General features: G+C 40.1%; 1 protein-coding gene across 1 annotated transcript; it reads left to right on the top strand.

The window, feature by feature from the left end:
- Positions 1–14,599: 14,599 nt before the first annotated feature.
- LOC131900240 (histone H2A-Bbd type 2/3-like) lies at positions 14,600–15,717 on the top strand. Its single transcript, XM_059251570.1, has one exon. It carries the CDS (start codon positions 15,337–15,339, stop codon positions 15,715–15,717), a length of 381 nt encoding a protein of 126 aa, XP_059107553.1. The 5' UTR covers positions 14,600–15,336.

Raw genomic sequence — 15,717 nt, 5'->3', positions numbered from 1 at the left:
TTGTGCCACATTTTTGTTACCTGTTAATGGAAAACAAGGTTGATTCCTTATTTTAGCTACTATGGATAATATATTGACAAACATGGGTGTACAGATATGCTGTGATACACAGGTTTAATTTTCCTTTGGTATGCAATATACCCAGAAAGGGCATATGGATAATACACAGTAGTTTTATATTTTAACATTTTTGAAAGCTCTGTACTGTTTCTCATAAAGACTATACTAATTTACATTCCCACTGTGTCCTGGCCAGTGGGATCTTCAGCAGAGACCCTAGAAGGAGGAATGGCGAATGAAAGGGACAAGAGACACAAAGAATTGACAGCAAGACAGTATTCTGATCAAGCTGCAAAATTTTATTTTTCTCAGGTGGGTTTTATAGTAAGCAGACCAGGAAACTTTCTTTGGGAAAAGATCAGGGGACTGTTGAGTTGCCAAGTAACCCAACCAAGCAACCTAACCACAAAACATTGTTACTAATGGTCACTGTAGCAGAAAGATAAGGAAATGTTATTTTCTAATAACTCAGGACTTGTCCAAGCATGCCAAAGTTTCTGGTTAGTGGCTCAATACTGGACAACAGAAACTTAACTCAGGCAGGCAATATGGCATGGCTCTTAAAATTGTCCTCAGTATCACTGTTAGTACAATAGCGTTATTTTCAGCATATGGCCTCACTAACTTTTGTGCTTTTTGGTGCTGATTATTGCAATTCTAGCTAGATAAAAATGATATCTCATTGTGGTTTGAATTGGCTTCTTCCTTGAGGACTAGTGATGTTTAGCAACTTTTCAGATACCTCTTGACCATTTTATGTGTCTCTTGAGAAATGTCAATCTAGAATTTTTGCCAACTTTTAATTAGTTGTTTGTTCTTTAACTATTGAATTTTTGAAGTCCCCTATATATTTAAACAGCCTTACCATTTCAGAAGTGTAGTTAACAAACCATTTATCTCATTCTATAGGTTTTCCTTTACTCTACTGTACTTCTGTATCTTTTGCCATGCAAAAGCACCTTAACATCCTTTAAGTTATCGAGGACTTTAAGTTATCAAGGACCCCAAAGAATATGGATGACATCAAATACTAATTATATTAGACACTGAGAGCAAGAAATGTTTAAAAATTAAAAAGACAAAAGTACCAGTCCGTTAGTTATCAGGTACATGCCATTATAACATGTCATGCCACTGAACTGGCAAGACAATGGGAATGGAAAAAAAGTAATACCTTAGTATTGCTATAAAAATAGTTTTTAATCTCAAAAGCCCACTAAAAAGGGTACCTAGAAACCCCATTGCATGTATCTGTAGACAGTACTTTGACAAGCAATGGACTAGAGGCTTGGTTCTTTGGGTCAGTCTTTTAACTATGTTAGCATATTAAAGGGCTTAGCTGAAACCTTAAACCTTTGTCTTGTAGTCTACCATGAATAAAGGAGAATTTGCAGTCTCCTACAGGACATCTCCAGACACTGTCAGAATCAGTTGGTAGCACAAACTTGATAATGAGATGGAAATGGAATTCACATATGTTTTATCATCCTGGAAGAGTTGTCTCCATCTAAATCATCTCTTAAGAAATTAAATTAGGAGTCATGACAACTCTTTTGGAATAAAGCCATTATCAGTTTGGTGTTTACAATAGGAATAATTGCAGACAGATTGCAGAGACTTTTGAGGTCTCATGTAATTCTTAGACACACACACACACACACACACACACACACACACACACACACACACCACTGAGAGTCCAAAGGGTTACTGGGTTTGAGTATTCAGGGAACTCATCATGATAGATGATGTGCCTCCAGAGTACTTGATATTACTAAGCAAACTTGTATTTTGGCAATTGGATAACATTTACAAATATAAACTCTCTTCCTCCATTTCTGCTGATCCTTTCATATTCCTTCTCTTAAAATATTATACAAGTTAATTGCAAAACTTTGCCAGACACAATTTAGTGCTTTGCTTCCTTTATGGTTTCAGTGGTGGGGGGGCATAGGCATATGATGATTTTTTAAAATATTTTATTCTTTCATAATTTGAGAAATGTATATAATGTATTTTGATCATATTTACCTCCCCATACCCATTACCCTCACTTATCTCCCTCCTACTTCAGCCAAACCCCGTCTCCTTGCCAACAAGTCCTCCTCCTCCTCTCATGTCATCATTATGACCCATTGAGTTTAAGGTTAAGTGGAGTAGGGATCAGATAGCAAGGTAGAAGAGAGAATATTGGGCGGGATAACTAACGCTAACGACCTTTGGAAAAGCCATATGGAAACCCCCTACTATAGAAGCTTCCTAAAATACAAATGTGTGTGTGTGTGTGTGTGTGTGTGTGTGTGTGTGTGTGTGTGTGTGTGTTTAAATTGAGTTACCTATAATAAGGGAGACAGTGTCTCTTCCAGGTACTAGATGCCATGAAATAAAAACCTCAGTCCCAGATATGGTTAACACTTTTAAAGTTGTAGGTCAGTGGAGTCCCTTAGATAACCTCTCCCCCAACATTATTTGCTATTGCCATTGCTCCTGGTTACCCTCCAGAACTAGATTATAAGACCCTATTGCTGAAGACACCACCTACTTGAGTTGTAGAACATACAGAAATCAAGCTTTTACTAACTGTGAAGCTTCAACCCTACTGGCTAGCTTTTATAGTGCTGGATGGTACTATGCACGCCTCGAGGGGACAAAAAGAATCAACAGTCTTCCCCATATGTTAACTCTACAAGCTATAATAATGACTGACTTGGCAAAATAATCCTACTGTTTTAAGTGGCACAAATGCTATGGAAGTAGTCAACTACTTTCTACTTGGATTTAATACCCACTCTACAAGATGGAACTCATGCCTAGTATCATTACTGGTCAAAAAAAATGGTGACTTGCTAGATCTTTGTCCCTTGGAGAGAGCCTAATACTACTATTTTACAAATAGATATAGTAATAAACTGCCCCACAATTTTTGTCTTTATACTCATAGATTAGTGTATCTTCCAGTCCTCATCAGAGAAGTTTATTTTTTGCAGTAGGTGGTGATTAATACACAGAGACCCACAACTGGTCAACATACAAAGCAAAATTGCCTGTGGAAGTCTCAGCTCCAATTAGAACAACTATATCACACACACACACACACACACACACACACACACACACACACACACACACATATGCATGCACAAGGCTCAGGAACCATCTAGAAAGAGGGGGTTCTTGCACTCTTCAATGAACTTTGTAAGAAAAGTACTTGCCAGACATGACAAAGCCATTGCACACAGAACTCACAGTTGTTGTGAGTGTTTTCAAATAACCAAACCAGCCATAGTGCCCAGCATGGATTAGGGAGAGAGTCATGGATTCCAACCCATACCTGAAGTGTTATTAGCAATTGTTAGCTGCTTGGGGAGGAAGAGATAGTTTTCTTCTGCTGCCTGGGGGACCAGCCTCCAGCAGCACAGGACTTGAAGGGAATCCATGGAGTTGGCTTACTAAGATGTTTTTTATCTGAGGGGTAAAGGGAAAGACACTCACACACTCTCTTGATGGTTTTCTGCTTTATTCTTCTTCTGTATTCTCTATTCTTTATTTTCCTGGTGATTTCCTTCTCTCATTATTGATGTTTTCCTTCTAACTCTATCTTTACTCTTGATTTTTTTCTAACTCATTTTAAGTCTATCTTTATTCTTTCCCTTACAGCTTATATACCCCAGCAAAATCTTTCAGGCAATATAAAAATTACAATGTGGTTACATTCTATTTTTCAAGTAAATGAATACAAGTAAAAAAAATATGTTTTCCATATCCCTTAACATGACTAAACATTTTAAGTATTACAGGTGAAATGCAAATTATCCCAAGAACCCATGTACATCCATACCGAAGCAACTTGTTATATATTAACACTGTAAGCAAGCAAGGTATTCTTCTCAGTCAGTTCTTTTACTGGCAGGCTGCGTTTTGTGGTTACAAAGAAAGGACCAATCACTTTATTACTTATCTTGAAAGGTAATCTTATAAGGAATCTTAAAGGAATCACAAATCTAAACTTTTGTACATTAAAGACAATCAGTCAGCTCTACTTTAAATCTTTAGGCTGCATATCCACTCACTAATAGCTTTTTTAATATGAGGAGATTGAGGGCAGAAATGGGTATAAGAAATTAATCATCACCCTTGGTCATCAACCAATCCTAGCAAGAAAAGTGTGTTAACTAGCAATAATTGGGCTGCTTTGTTCTTGTTCCCTGTCCTTAATGAGTTCCTCATTCAACTATGTGCCTTTCTAAAACTTTAGATTGTCTTTTTGGGTTTTTCACCTCAAAACTGTTTGACAAAAACATCTGGTCTAACCTTAAGTTATTTTCAAAGCCTTGTTTCAGCTATGATGCACTCTGAAACCTATGAACACAACTCCGAACATTAAGGATAGAAGAATTTAACCTAGTTGGGCCACAGGGACTCAATTGTTTTTCTTAATCATTAACCTAAGCCACAGTCTATACAGCTTCTCAATAGAAACTCATGTATTCTAGCTGTGTGACACTTCCTTGTTTTATTTTTAATTATCAAAACTATTTAAACTAATATTATCAATTAGACAGTACAACTTAAGAAGAAATCATCTTCATACTAATCCACAGGTAAAAATTCCCAGTAGAATGGGATATTTCCATGAGATAAACACACTACATTACAGGCAGTGGGGATCTCTCCACACCCAATCATACCATGCCAGATACCAGAGAAAGATGGCAGCAGCAAACACGTAAAGGCACAGCAGAAGCAAAAGACATTCTGCAGTCTGTGGTTTGGGGGCCTTGCCTATCTGAGATTCACCCATCAGGGATTTTCTTACTGGTGAGCTGACACCTCGAACTTCAATTGCCACCTGCTGTTCCTCTGACATGGCCACTGGCAATTTTCTTCAGGAATATGGTCCCTGAGAGGCTACCCATGCTCCAGTAGATGGTCCTACACCCATGCACATACAAATAATACTAAGTAGACTCTGGATTTAAAGACAGAACACATCAAGGTTTGAGGGAAAAGTAGTGGGCAAGCAGAATTGGATGGGAGAGAATTGGGGGTGTATTTAATCAAAACATATACATCTATGAAATTCTCAAACAATTAAAAATGTAAAACTAATGTTTAAAAAAGAAAATAAGAAAAAAATCTAGTTAACTCATAATCTGTTAGTATACTTAATAAAATTTATCAGCTTTTTGAAACTGGAAAATCCCTCACAACTTGGGAATATTGGCCATTTATCTCACCTTCTTAATGCTATATGTTTTTCTTTATCTGTTACACTTTTGTGTACAAATTTCTACAGATTGCAAACTCTGTACTCCATGGTGAAAAGAAAGGAATGATTAATGAACTCTGGTATGCTGTGAGGGATCCTCAGGCTAGCTATATCACCATTTGAGGATGTAGGCAAATGTGCCACTCCTACCTCTCTTTTTTCTTTGTAATTTATTCTTCTCTCACGCAATATAACCTGACCGCAGCCTCCCCTGTGGTGGTATTGTGTTCCCCAAAATATTGTGTACCCTAATAAACTTATCTGGGGTCAGAGACAGAAAAGTCACTAGATACAAAGGCTAGAAAATGGTGCCACTCACACCTTTAATCCTAGCATTCCAGAGGCAGAAATCCCTCTGGATCTCTGTGAGTTCATGGCCACATTGGAAACAGCCAGGCATGGTGACACATGCCTTCAATCCCAGAAAGAGAGCCTTTAATCCCAGGAAGTGGTGGTAGAAAGCAGAAAGGTATATTAGGCGTGAGGACCAGAAACTAGCAGCCTTCGGCTGGTTAAGCTTTTAGGTTTTGAGCAGCACAGTTCAGCTGAGATTCATTCTGGATGAGGACACAGAGGCTTCCAGTCTGAGGAAACAAGACCAGCTGAGAAGTTGGCCAGGTGAGGTTAGCTGTGGCTTGTTCTGCTTCTCTGACCTTCCAGCATTCACCCCAATAACTGGCCACAGGTTTGATTTTATTAATAAGAACTTTTAAGATTCCTGCTACACTCCCCCCTCTCTACTCCTCCAAGTTCCCTCAACTCTCTAAGAATAGACACCAGCAAAACCCTCCAGGGAATACTGATACACTCCAGGTTGTTTGATAATCACTCAAGCACAGAGCCCTGTGCTGAATCCTTACTCCCTCCCTTCTCTACTAAATGACCTGAGGCATGCCCCAATCCTATGCTGAGCTTCAGTTTGTTCTGTGAATTTGGATTAGACAGCCTGTAAGGATTCTGCTGCTCACTCAGGAAACAGAAAAAAAAAAAAACAGAAATTAGGGGTTAGTTATAAATCCTCAAAGCCCACCACCAGTGACATACTTCCTCCAGCAAGGCTCTACTTCCTAAAGGTCCCACAGCTTTCCCAAATAGTGCAACCAACTAAGAATCAAGTTTTCAAACACATAAGCCTATAGAGCACATTTCATATTCAAACAGCAACACTGCTCAAAATGCTTTTAATGGGAACAACAGCCCCATTCCTATTCTATAAATGGAAAACATACAGGTAAAGAGAGATTAAGTACCTCAGCTAAGGTCACAGAACAGAGTTTAGAAACCTGACACCAAAGCCAAATTTTCTAGTTAGTATGCCATATCATATAATAAATGTTAACTTCCTCCCATCTCCACATTTACACAGTCTCTCTAATCATTCATAGTATAACAATAATCATCAGATCCACTTTCAGTTTGTTTAGCAAGATCTTTTAAAAAGTCCCATGATTATCTAGTTTGACAAATAGTTTGCAAACATTAAAAAGTAATAAAAAGCATTTTCTAAAAAGTGTTATTCAACTCTTCTAGGTTTACTTCTTCCCAAGGTGGAAGCTTGGTAGAAAGAAATCAACTCATTCAGCATTTTCCCTTCCTAACTAGACTCCTAAATACCAGTCAGTTGTTAGATTCAAATCCATTGTCTTTGGCATTTGGGAGATCTACTCAGAGCCAGCTGCTGGTTGAACTTATCTCCTAGTTGTGAGGCCAGGTTCTATTTGTAGCCTGACCTGCATAACCCTGTACCTAGTCAGAGCTAAAGACCCTGGAAGTTTCTGACTTGACAGTGTTTCCTTTTTTACCACCCTCCTCCTTATTTTTGTAAGACCAATGGATAAGGGTTAGTGAATTTGTAAGTACCTTCACTTTAAACAATGAACCTGGCCTATGACCAGAATTTTACAAAGAATATTTTTGGAACATTCTGCCTTTCAGGAGATTAACTGTTATCTACCACAGTTTGCTTCTAGAGCAGTAAGCCTGACACTTCAACATGGAGATAATTATATGGTCTTTTTTAATTTTTTATCATTGTTAGCCCTTTTCAGCTTACATTTTATATTTTGCCCATCATTGCCATGTATTTGGAACTGTGGGCTTTCCATATCATGAACTCACTGTAACTTGAGTGAGAAATCCATACATTACTATGTGGATTTTACTTTTCCATCATTCCTTATATTGGACATACAAAGTATGACTGTATACTTCCTTGATCTGGGCTTATCTTTATAACTGCTCTTGCTCCAGGCTATAAAGCAATATAAAAGTCTTAGATTGAATAATAGATTCCAAACTTCCTTTCCGAAGAGATGAAAGAGGCAGGCATCTTTTACAACTCTGATAAACCATCTTAATTCATTTTGACATGTAGCATGCAGATTAATAGTGGTATTCTAACTTACTTTCTGTGTCAGCAGATAACCATTCCAGTTTAACTGAAGATATAGTCTGGTTAGTTTTTTGCCAACTTGACATAAGCTAGTGTCATCTGGGGAGAGGGAACTTCAACTGAGGAATTTCATCTGTCAGGAAGGGCTGTAGGCAAGTCTGTGGGACATTTCTTGATTAATGATCCATGTGGAAGGGCCCAGCTCACTATAGGCAGTGCCACCCCTGGGCAGGTGGCCCTGGGTTGTATGAGAAAGTAAACTGGGAAAACCACAAGGAACAAGCTAGTAGGCAGCATTCCTTCATGTCCTCTGCTTCAGTTCCTGCCTCCAGGTTCTTCGTGGAGTTCCTGCCCTGGCTTCCTTTCTTGGTGGAGTGTACAATGTAAGCTGAGATAAACCTTTTCTTCCCAAAGTTGATTTTGGTCAGTTTTAACACAGCAACAGAGAAACCAAACTAGGACAGAAATTGATACCAGGAATGTGGAGTATTGCTGTAAATAATTTAACTATGTTTGAGGGAGAATTGTGAAAATGTTTAGAACTTTGGGCTAGAAAAGCCATTGAGTGGTCAAAATTTAGTGGGCTGTTATGTAGAATATTGGAAAATATCAGTGTTGAAAAAAATGCAGACATGGAGGTCTGGCTTGTGAACTTTCAGGGGGAAGCAAAGACTCCATTGGTATGATATATTTGAATTAAGAATCTCAAGTGGCTCTGAAGGATTAGCTGTGATTAACAAGAGACCAGCACAGATCACAAGGGTTAATGTTGTACAAATGTGTGAAGTTAGTGAAAGTTTTTTCTCCATTACCCCATTCTTCACAGTGTACCCTTTGATGGTAGCCACTCAATCCTTCCAATTCTAGTAATTGGTGTCCTCTCTTCATCTGCTTTCTAGCTTTTCTGATGCTTTCATTGAAGTAGGATAGTTTCATGGGAAGAACAAAGACTTGGACTGCCCTAATCTTGAATTCCATCTCTGTCTCTTATTATCTTTTAAGATGCTCTTTTCCTCCCATTAGCCTGTGTCTTCATGTTCAAGGGGGAGCTAATGAATGCATTTCACTTAGGATCTATGATAAAGAACAAAACAGTCATATGTATAAATTACATACTACAGTGAGCAGAACACAATGAATAGTACATAGTAATTGTTTACTATTGTTGCCAATATTATTAGAAAGGGTATAAGAAAATGCCGTATGTACCTCAGAGATGATAAATAGGTGATGAAGCACAAATATGGTAACCTGGCATCTGAACATCTAAGCCAGAGGACGTAGGGATAGGAAGTTGTTTGGAGGTTTTGGTTACAACCTTTGGTATCAACCTTAGGGGTTGAGAGCTTAAAGAAAAGAAGAGTAAGAGGCTAGTGAGACAAGCAAACTCTGAAGAGTATTGGGGAGAGTGGCCTGTAAGAAATAGGTTTTAGGATGAATGTGACAGTCAAGAAGATGTGCATGATTATGATTAAGATATACTGCACAGGGGGCCTATAAATTCACATATGACTTCATGTCCTCGAGAAAACTTTCTTACTTAAGCTCTTATTGCTCTATTTAAACAGATGGGAAGGACAGGATTTGAAGGAAAAGATAAGAACAGGAGAGGAGGCAGCAACTAAGATTTACATATTAAAGAGCAGATGAATGAGTCACAACTGACTTAGCAGATCTGTGTAGGGCACGAATGAGGAATTGTGATTCCTCAGTGAAAAAGTGAAAAAAAAACAAGCAAACAAAAAGACCAGCCTCATTTACAGGCTAGCTCTAAGGATCCTTCAAGAATGCAAAGATAACTCTGGGAGTAAGCATGAAGGTGATTGGACAGCAAAATAATGAAGGCTGTTTGAAAAATGTTTCAGAAGTATATTCATCCCAGATCCCTCTGGTAACAATACTAGTATGTTGGTGGCCACTGCCTTCTCTGAACATAAGTCTAGAGGGTTATTCCATGACAGAAAATAAGTATTCTGGAATAGAAGTCCTGTATCCAGCCTAGGGTTGGACTTCCATACTGAAAATGCATTCTTCAAGCTGTGAATGTCCACCCTTCCTCTCTGATTCTGCCTGTATTCTGGCAGCTGAAAGAGTCTTCTGTGAGTCACCTAATTAATCAAGATGAAAAGGATCTAATGATGGTACTGATATTGAAGATTAACCCATTAAAGAGTCCATATACATTATGATCAGATAAATAATTTGCATACTGTGAGGGAGAAAAGAACCACGACACCCAAGTAGTTGAGAGTATTTACCACCTAGATGCCAGTGACCATGTCAGAGGAGCAGCAGATGGCAGTTGACTTTGGGGTGTCAGCCCACCAGGAGGAAAATCCCTCATGGGTGAATCATAGATAGACAAGACCCCAAAACCACAGACTCCAGAATGTCTTTCACTGAAGCATGAATTCTAATTAGTCTTAATAATAAAAACCAAAACTCAGATATAGGGGCAAATGCTGGAAGATCAGAGACAAAAGAACAAGCCACAGCCACTACCTCTATTTTGACAATTTCTCAGCTTGAAAAACAGTGAGCTTCTGTCTCCTACCACCTTATATTCTCCTCTCTACTCAGCCATATCACTTCCTGTCTCCACCTGCCCAGTGCTGGCATTAAAGGCATGAGATCCCAAATGCTAGGATTAAAGGTGTGTGCCATGACTGCCTGGTCTCTATGTCTAACTAGTGGCGTAGCTAGCCACTCTGATCTTCAGGCAAGCTTTATTTGTTAGAACAAAAACAAAATATCACACTTTGCTTCTGCTATGCCTTCACATTTTTGCCACTGCCATCTTCCTCTGGTATCTGGCATGATGTAACGGGTATGAGGAGATCCCCACTGCCAGTAATGTAGTGCATTTATCTCATGGAAACATCCCATTCTACTGGGCATTTTTACCTGTGGATTAGTATGAAGATGATTTCTTCCTAAGTTGTACTATCTAACTGATAATAATAATAATGTTAGTTAAATAGAATTTTGATGATTAAAAATAAAACAAGGAAGTGTCACACAGCTAGAACACATGAGTTTCTATTGAGAAGCTGTATAGACTGTGGCCTAGGTTAATTACTAAGAAAAATAATTGAGTCCCTGTGGCCCAGCTAGTTTAAATTCTTCTAATCTTAATGTTGGGAGATGTGTTCACAGATTTCAGAGTGCATCATAGCTGAAACAAGGCTTTGAAAATAACTTAAGATTAGACTAGATGTTTTTGTCAAATAGCTTTGAGCTGAAAAACCCAAGAAGACAAAGTTTTAGAAAGGCACATAGTTGCCTTAAGGTCAGGGAGAAAATACAAAGCAGCCCAATTGTTACTAGCTGATGTACTTTCCATGCTAGGGTTGGTTGGTGATCAAAGGTGATGATTATACCCATTTCTGCCCTCAATCTCCTGAAATAAGAAACTATTGATGAGTGGGTATGCACCCTAAAGATTTAAAGTGGAGCTGACTGATTGTTTCTTTATGTATAAAAGTTTAGGTTTGTGATTCCTTTAAGATTCCTTATAAGATTACCTTTCAAGATAAGTAATAAAGTGATTGGTCCTTTCTTTGTAACCACAGAATGCAGCCTGCCAGTAAAAGAATGCCTTGCTTGCTTACACTTTTAATCTATAACAAGTTGCTTGGGTATGAATGTATGTGGGTTCTTGGGGTAATTTGTTTTTCACCTGTAATAATGTAAAATGTTTACTCATGTTAAGGGATATGGAAAGCAGGCTGTTTTTTTTTTTTTTATTTGTATTCATTGTAATCATTCACTTGAAAAACAGAATGTAGCCATGTAGTGGTATTTGCTCCGCCCATGACCTTGGGCTATACAGCCCAAAGGAGGCAGTGCTTCCTGCTATTCTCCTGACCTCTTATAAGGAGCTGGAGAAGGGTCACATGCCCTTTTCTCCCTGTTCCTGCCTGCGAGGTGGATTTGCTCCCAGTCAGATCAGAGGACGACTTTTGCTGTCTACTCCATTCTGTAATCGTGAGTGTATTTCCTCAATTTATATCTTAATAAGTTCTGTTCCCCATTTAATAGACTCACATGGATTGATTGTAATATAGCCACATTGTAATTTTTATATTGCCTGAAAGATTTTGCTGGGGTATATAAGCTGTAAGGGAAAGAATAAAAACAGAGTTAAAATGAGTTAGAAGGAAAACATCAAGAATGGGAGTTAAAAGGAATTAGAAGGAAAACATCAAGAATAAAGATAGAGTTAGAAGGAAAACAACAAGAATGAGAGAAGGAAATCACCAGGAAAGTAAAGAATAGAGAATATAAAGAAGAATAAAGAAAAGGTCTGTCTGAAGGAAACAGTCGAGAGAGTATGTGAGTGTCCTTGTCCCTAAACCCCTCAGATAGAAAGGTCTTAGTACTCAAAGATGCCTTGGATTCCCTCTGAGCCCTGCACTGCTGGAGGCTGGCCCTCTTAGCAGCAAAACCTGGACTAATGTCAAATCATTGTGTCTCTTATTGCTGTCAGCCTCCCCTCTTAATAGTAGTGGGGAACACAAACTCAAGAGAAAACAACTCACTACACACTCACATTAAAAAAAAAAAACAACAAAAAAAACAGAAAGAGTGGGGGGAGGGGGGAATTAAAAACCAGAGGGACACATCCTTCCCAACAGATGTGCAAGTACAGTCAGAAACACACAAGACTGTGAGGGCAGGGGTTGAAAATAAGCCAGTGGGATCCCTCCACAAAGTCACTACCCTCAATATAGGAAACGATATACTGAGATAGCTGAAATGCCAGAAAACTAACTCAGATTCCCAATTTTTAAAAGGGCTCAAAAACCACATAGTGGGCACAAAACAACAGGTGAATAAAGTAAGGAAACCAATTCAGAGACAAACCAAAACAGAGACAAGCAATAGTTAGCTAAGTGGATGAAATTCAGCAATTTGGAGTACAAGTTCAAAGATGTGGAGGTATCGGGGACTATGGGGGTCCAGCCCCTCGATAGTCCCCTCCCAGGGTCCGGGAAGAATCTACAACCAGCTGATAATTAATCTTTGAGGATAAGAAATGAATCTAAGCTGGGCGGTGGTGGCGCATGCCTTTAATCCCAGCACTCGGGAGGCAGAGGCAGGCGGATCTCTGTGAGTTCGAGGCCAGCCTGGTCTATAGATCTACAGAGCGAGATCCAGGAAAGGCGCAAAGCTACACAGAGAAACCCTGTCTCGAAAAACAAAACAAAACAAAAAGAAAAGAAAAGAAATGAATCTACATACATGAAACTCCTAGTCTATACATTTTATTATTCTGTGTCAGTTCTCTCTCTACAAGCTTCTATTCTGCTCTCATGTCTAGCTCCTTTCTTGCCTGATTTCTCTCTATATTTATCTGCTGTTCCCTCTAAGTTCTATTTTAATTCTCTCATCTTAGTTCTGCCCCATCTAGGTTCTCATCCATCTAGTTCATTCCCATCTTAGCTCTTCTCTCATCATCTCCTTCTCTCTCATCTTGTTCTTTTCCATCTGGCTCTTCCTCATCTTCCATCTTGTTCCTCTAGTCCTCTCTTCTAGCCCTTCAATCCAGTTCTTCCCCATCTCAGTACATTCCTCTCCAGTTCTTACCCATCTAGTTCTTCCGTTCTCTTTTTTCCTCTCTCTCTCTCTCTCTCTCTCTCTCTCTCTCTCTCTCTCTCTCTCTCTCTCTCTCTCCTCCTCCTCCTCTCAGCCTCCTTATTCTCTCCGTTCTCCCCAAGTCTCTCAGGAATCCAGTTATAAACCCAAGCAATAGCAACCCTCTGGCAGAGCAAGGTCACCAGGCTTGAATTCTTACAGGGTCATAAAGGCAGATAAGAGTTTTCCTCAGGCAGTGACCACCAGGCTTTCTTTTATAACCAAAAAGGGGAGTGGTAAAGGAGGAGGCCAACTGAGAACTAATGATTGGTTAGTATATCAAAAAGGGAATTTATGTGCTCAATCTACATTCCTAGAAGTGTTTAGGTAAGAAGTTAGGAGTCTATAGTGTTAGTAAAACTGTATAAGAAAGGAGAGTCTCAGCTTGAATTGCACAAGAAATAAAGCTATCCGCCTGACCTAAGAGACAGGTGTTGTTTCCGTAAGGGTATTACCTTAGTTCAGGAGATCCTTTGGCCTTGGATGCTTGATAGGTATTTTAGATAAATACACTGTTAGGAGTTCTTGGAAGCACACAAGAAAATCATTTTAGGAACCAGCTAATATATATATACAAAAGCTAAAATATCACCAAGATTTCTTAAGCCATGGCTTGACTTTCGGAAAAGTCCTTGACTTTTCCAAGTAGTAGCTTTTGTGATAGTAGCTGAATTCCATTACATTTTCCTGCGGCTTGCAGCATGGAGGAAAAAAAAAAATCAACAAGGAAATTGAGACTCTGAGGGAAAATAGAAAAAAGAACAGAAGTGTTGGAAATGAATCAATCAAATGAAAAACACAGTGTAACGCACCATCAACAGACAAGACCAACCAGAAGAATGAATTTCAGGGATGGAAGGCTGGTTGAGACAATAATATATTCAGGCATAAATAAAGAAAAAAACAACAATAATGAGCATGACCAAGTCTTTCAAGAATTCTGGCACATGTTCAAGGGACCCAATCTAAGAATCTACATGGTAGAAGGAGCTGAAATAAAAATCTAAAGGCAAAGACAATTTATTCAGTGGAACTATGATGGAAATTTCCCCAAACTTAAAGAAATAAATGGACATCCAAACGCAAGAGGCATTTAGAACTCCAAATACTCATAATCAGAGACAAACCTCTCCACAACATATCATATACAAGATGTCAAAAATACAAAGCAAAAACAAACAAACAAACAAACAACAACAATAAAAACCATTAAAAGTTGTAAGGGCTGGGAATAGTGGTGCATGCCAGTAATCCCAGCACTCAGGGCAGAGGGTGAGAAAGATTGCTTGCTGTACGTTGGAGGTTTGGCCTGGTCTACACAGCAAGTTCCAAGCCATCCAGGGGTACATAGTGAGATTCTGACTCAAGCAAACTTGTAAGGGGAAAAAAAATCCCAACTCAGCAACAAAAGCAAACACCACACTAAAGAATAGCATCAGATCTCTGGTCAGCAACCCTTGGAGACTGAGCAATACACCTCTGGGGGAACAATGAGTCATTGAAGAAATCAAGGAGAAAATTTTAAATTCCCACTGCCTGGGTGGAGGATATGGCTCAGTGAGTAAAGTGGTGGCTGTGCAAGCACAGGGACCTGAGTTCAAATCCCCAGCACCCAGATAAAAGCTGAGCACGGCAACTTCACCTGTAACCCCAGCAGTGGCAGAGGTGTGCAGGAACAAACAGGTGGATACCTGGGGCCTGTTGGCCACCCAGTTTATCTGAAATAGCGGGCTCCATGTTCAGTGAGAGACCCTGTCTCAAAAAATGAGATGGAGAGCAACCGAAGACACCTGGCCAAAGTGTTGAGGTGACCACAGCAACCCTAGTGGACTTCGACCAATGAGGGGTCGTTAGGATACTTGCAGCCAGACGCAGAGGGGGCCCTTGGGATCAGCCTGGAGGCCCAGAGCCCAGCAGGCCAGCAGAGAGCAGCCAGGTGGAGCAGAACCAGCCTGTGAGGTCGCACTCCGAGGCCAGCATGCCCAGGACCAGACAGGGCAGCCGTCGAGGGTCGTCGTCGTCGTCGTTGTCGTCTCGCCGCTCCCGCACCTCCAGAGCCGAGCTGACCTTCTCTGTGAGCCTGGTGGAACACCATCTTCGGGAGAGCGGCCATGCCCGGCGGCTGAGCGAAACGGTGCCCATCTTGCTGACTGCCATCCTGGAGTTCCTGACCCGCAGGCTGCTGGAGCTGGCAGGCAATGAGGCCCAACGCCGAGGCGCACAGAGGCTCATCACCCCGGAGCTGCTGGACGTGACTGTCTACAATAACACGCTGCTCAGCGAACTGTTCCAATTCGCCACCATCTCCCAGGTGGCCCCGGCTGGTCGCCCCCGTCATGGGCGTCGACGTCAACGCTAG

This window comes from Peromyscus eremicus, chromosome X (assembly GCF_949786415.1).
Source record: "Peromyscus eremicus chromosome X, PerEre_H2_v1, whole genome shotgun sequence".
Classification (NCBI taxonomy): domain Eukaryota; kingdom Metazoa; phylum Chordata; class Mammalia; order Rodentia; family Cricetidae; genus Peromyscus; species Peromyscus eremicus.
The sequence above is the reverse complement of the archived record's forward strand: the minus strand, read 5'-3'. Positions and strand labels throughout refer to the sequence as shown.

What these genes read in the sequence shown, in the direction of transcription:
- LOC131900240 (XM_059251570.1), top strand. Translation starts at nt 15,337, where the DNA reads ATGCCCAGGACCAGACAGGGCAGCCGTCGAGGGTCGTCGTCGTCGTCG.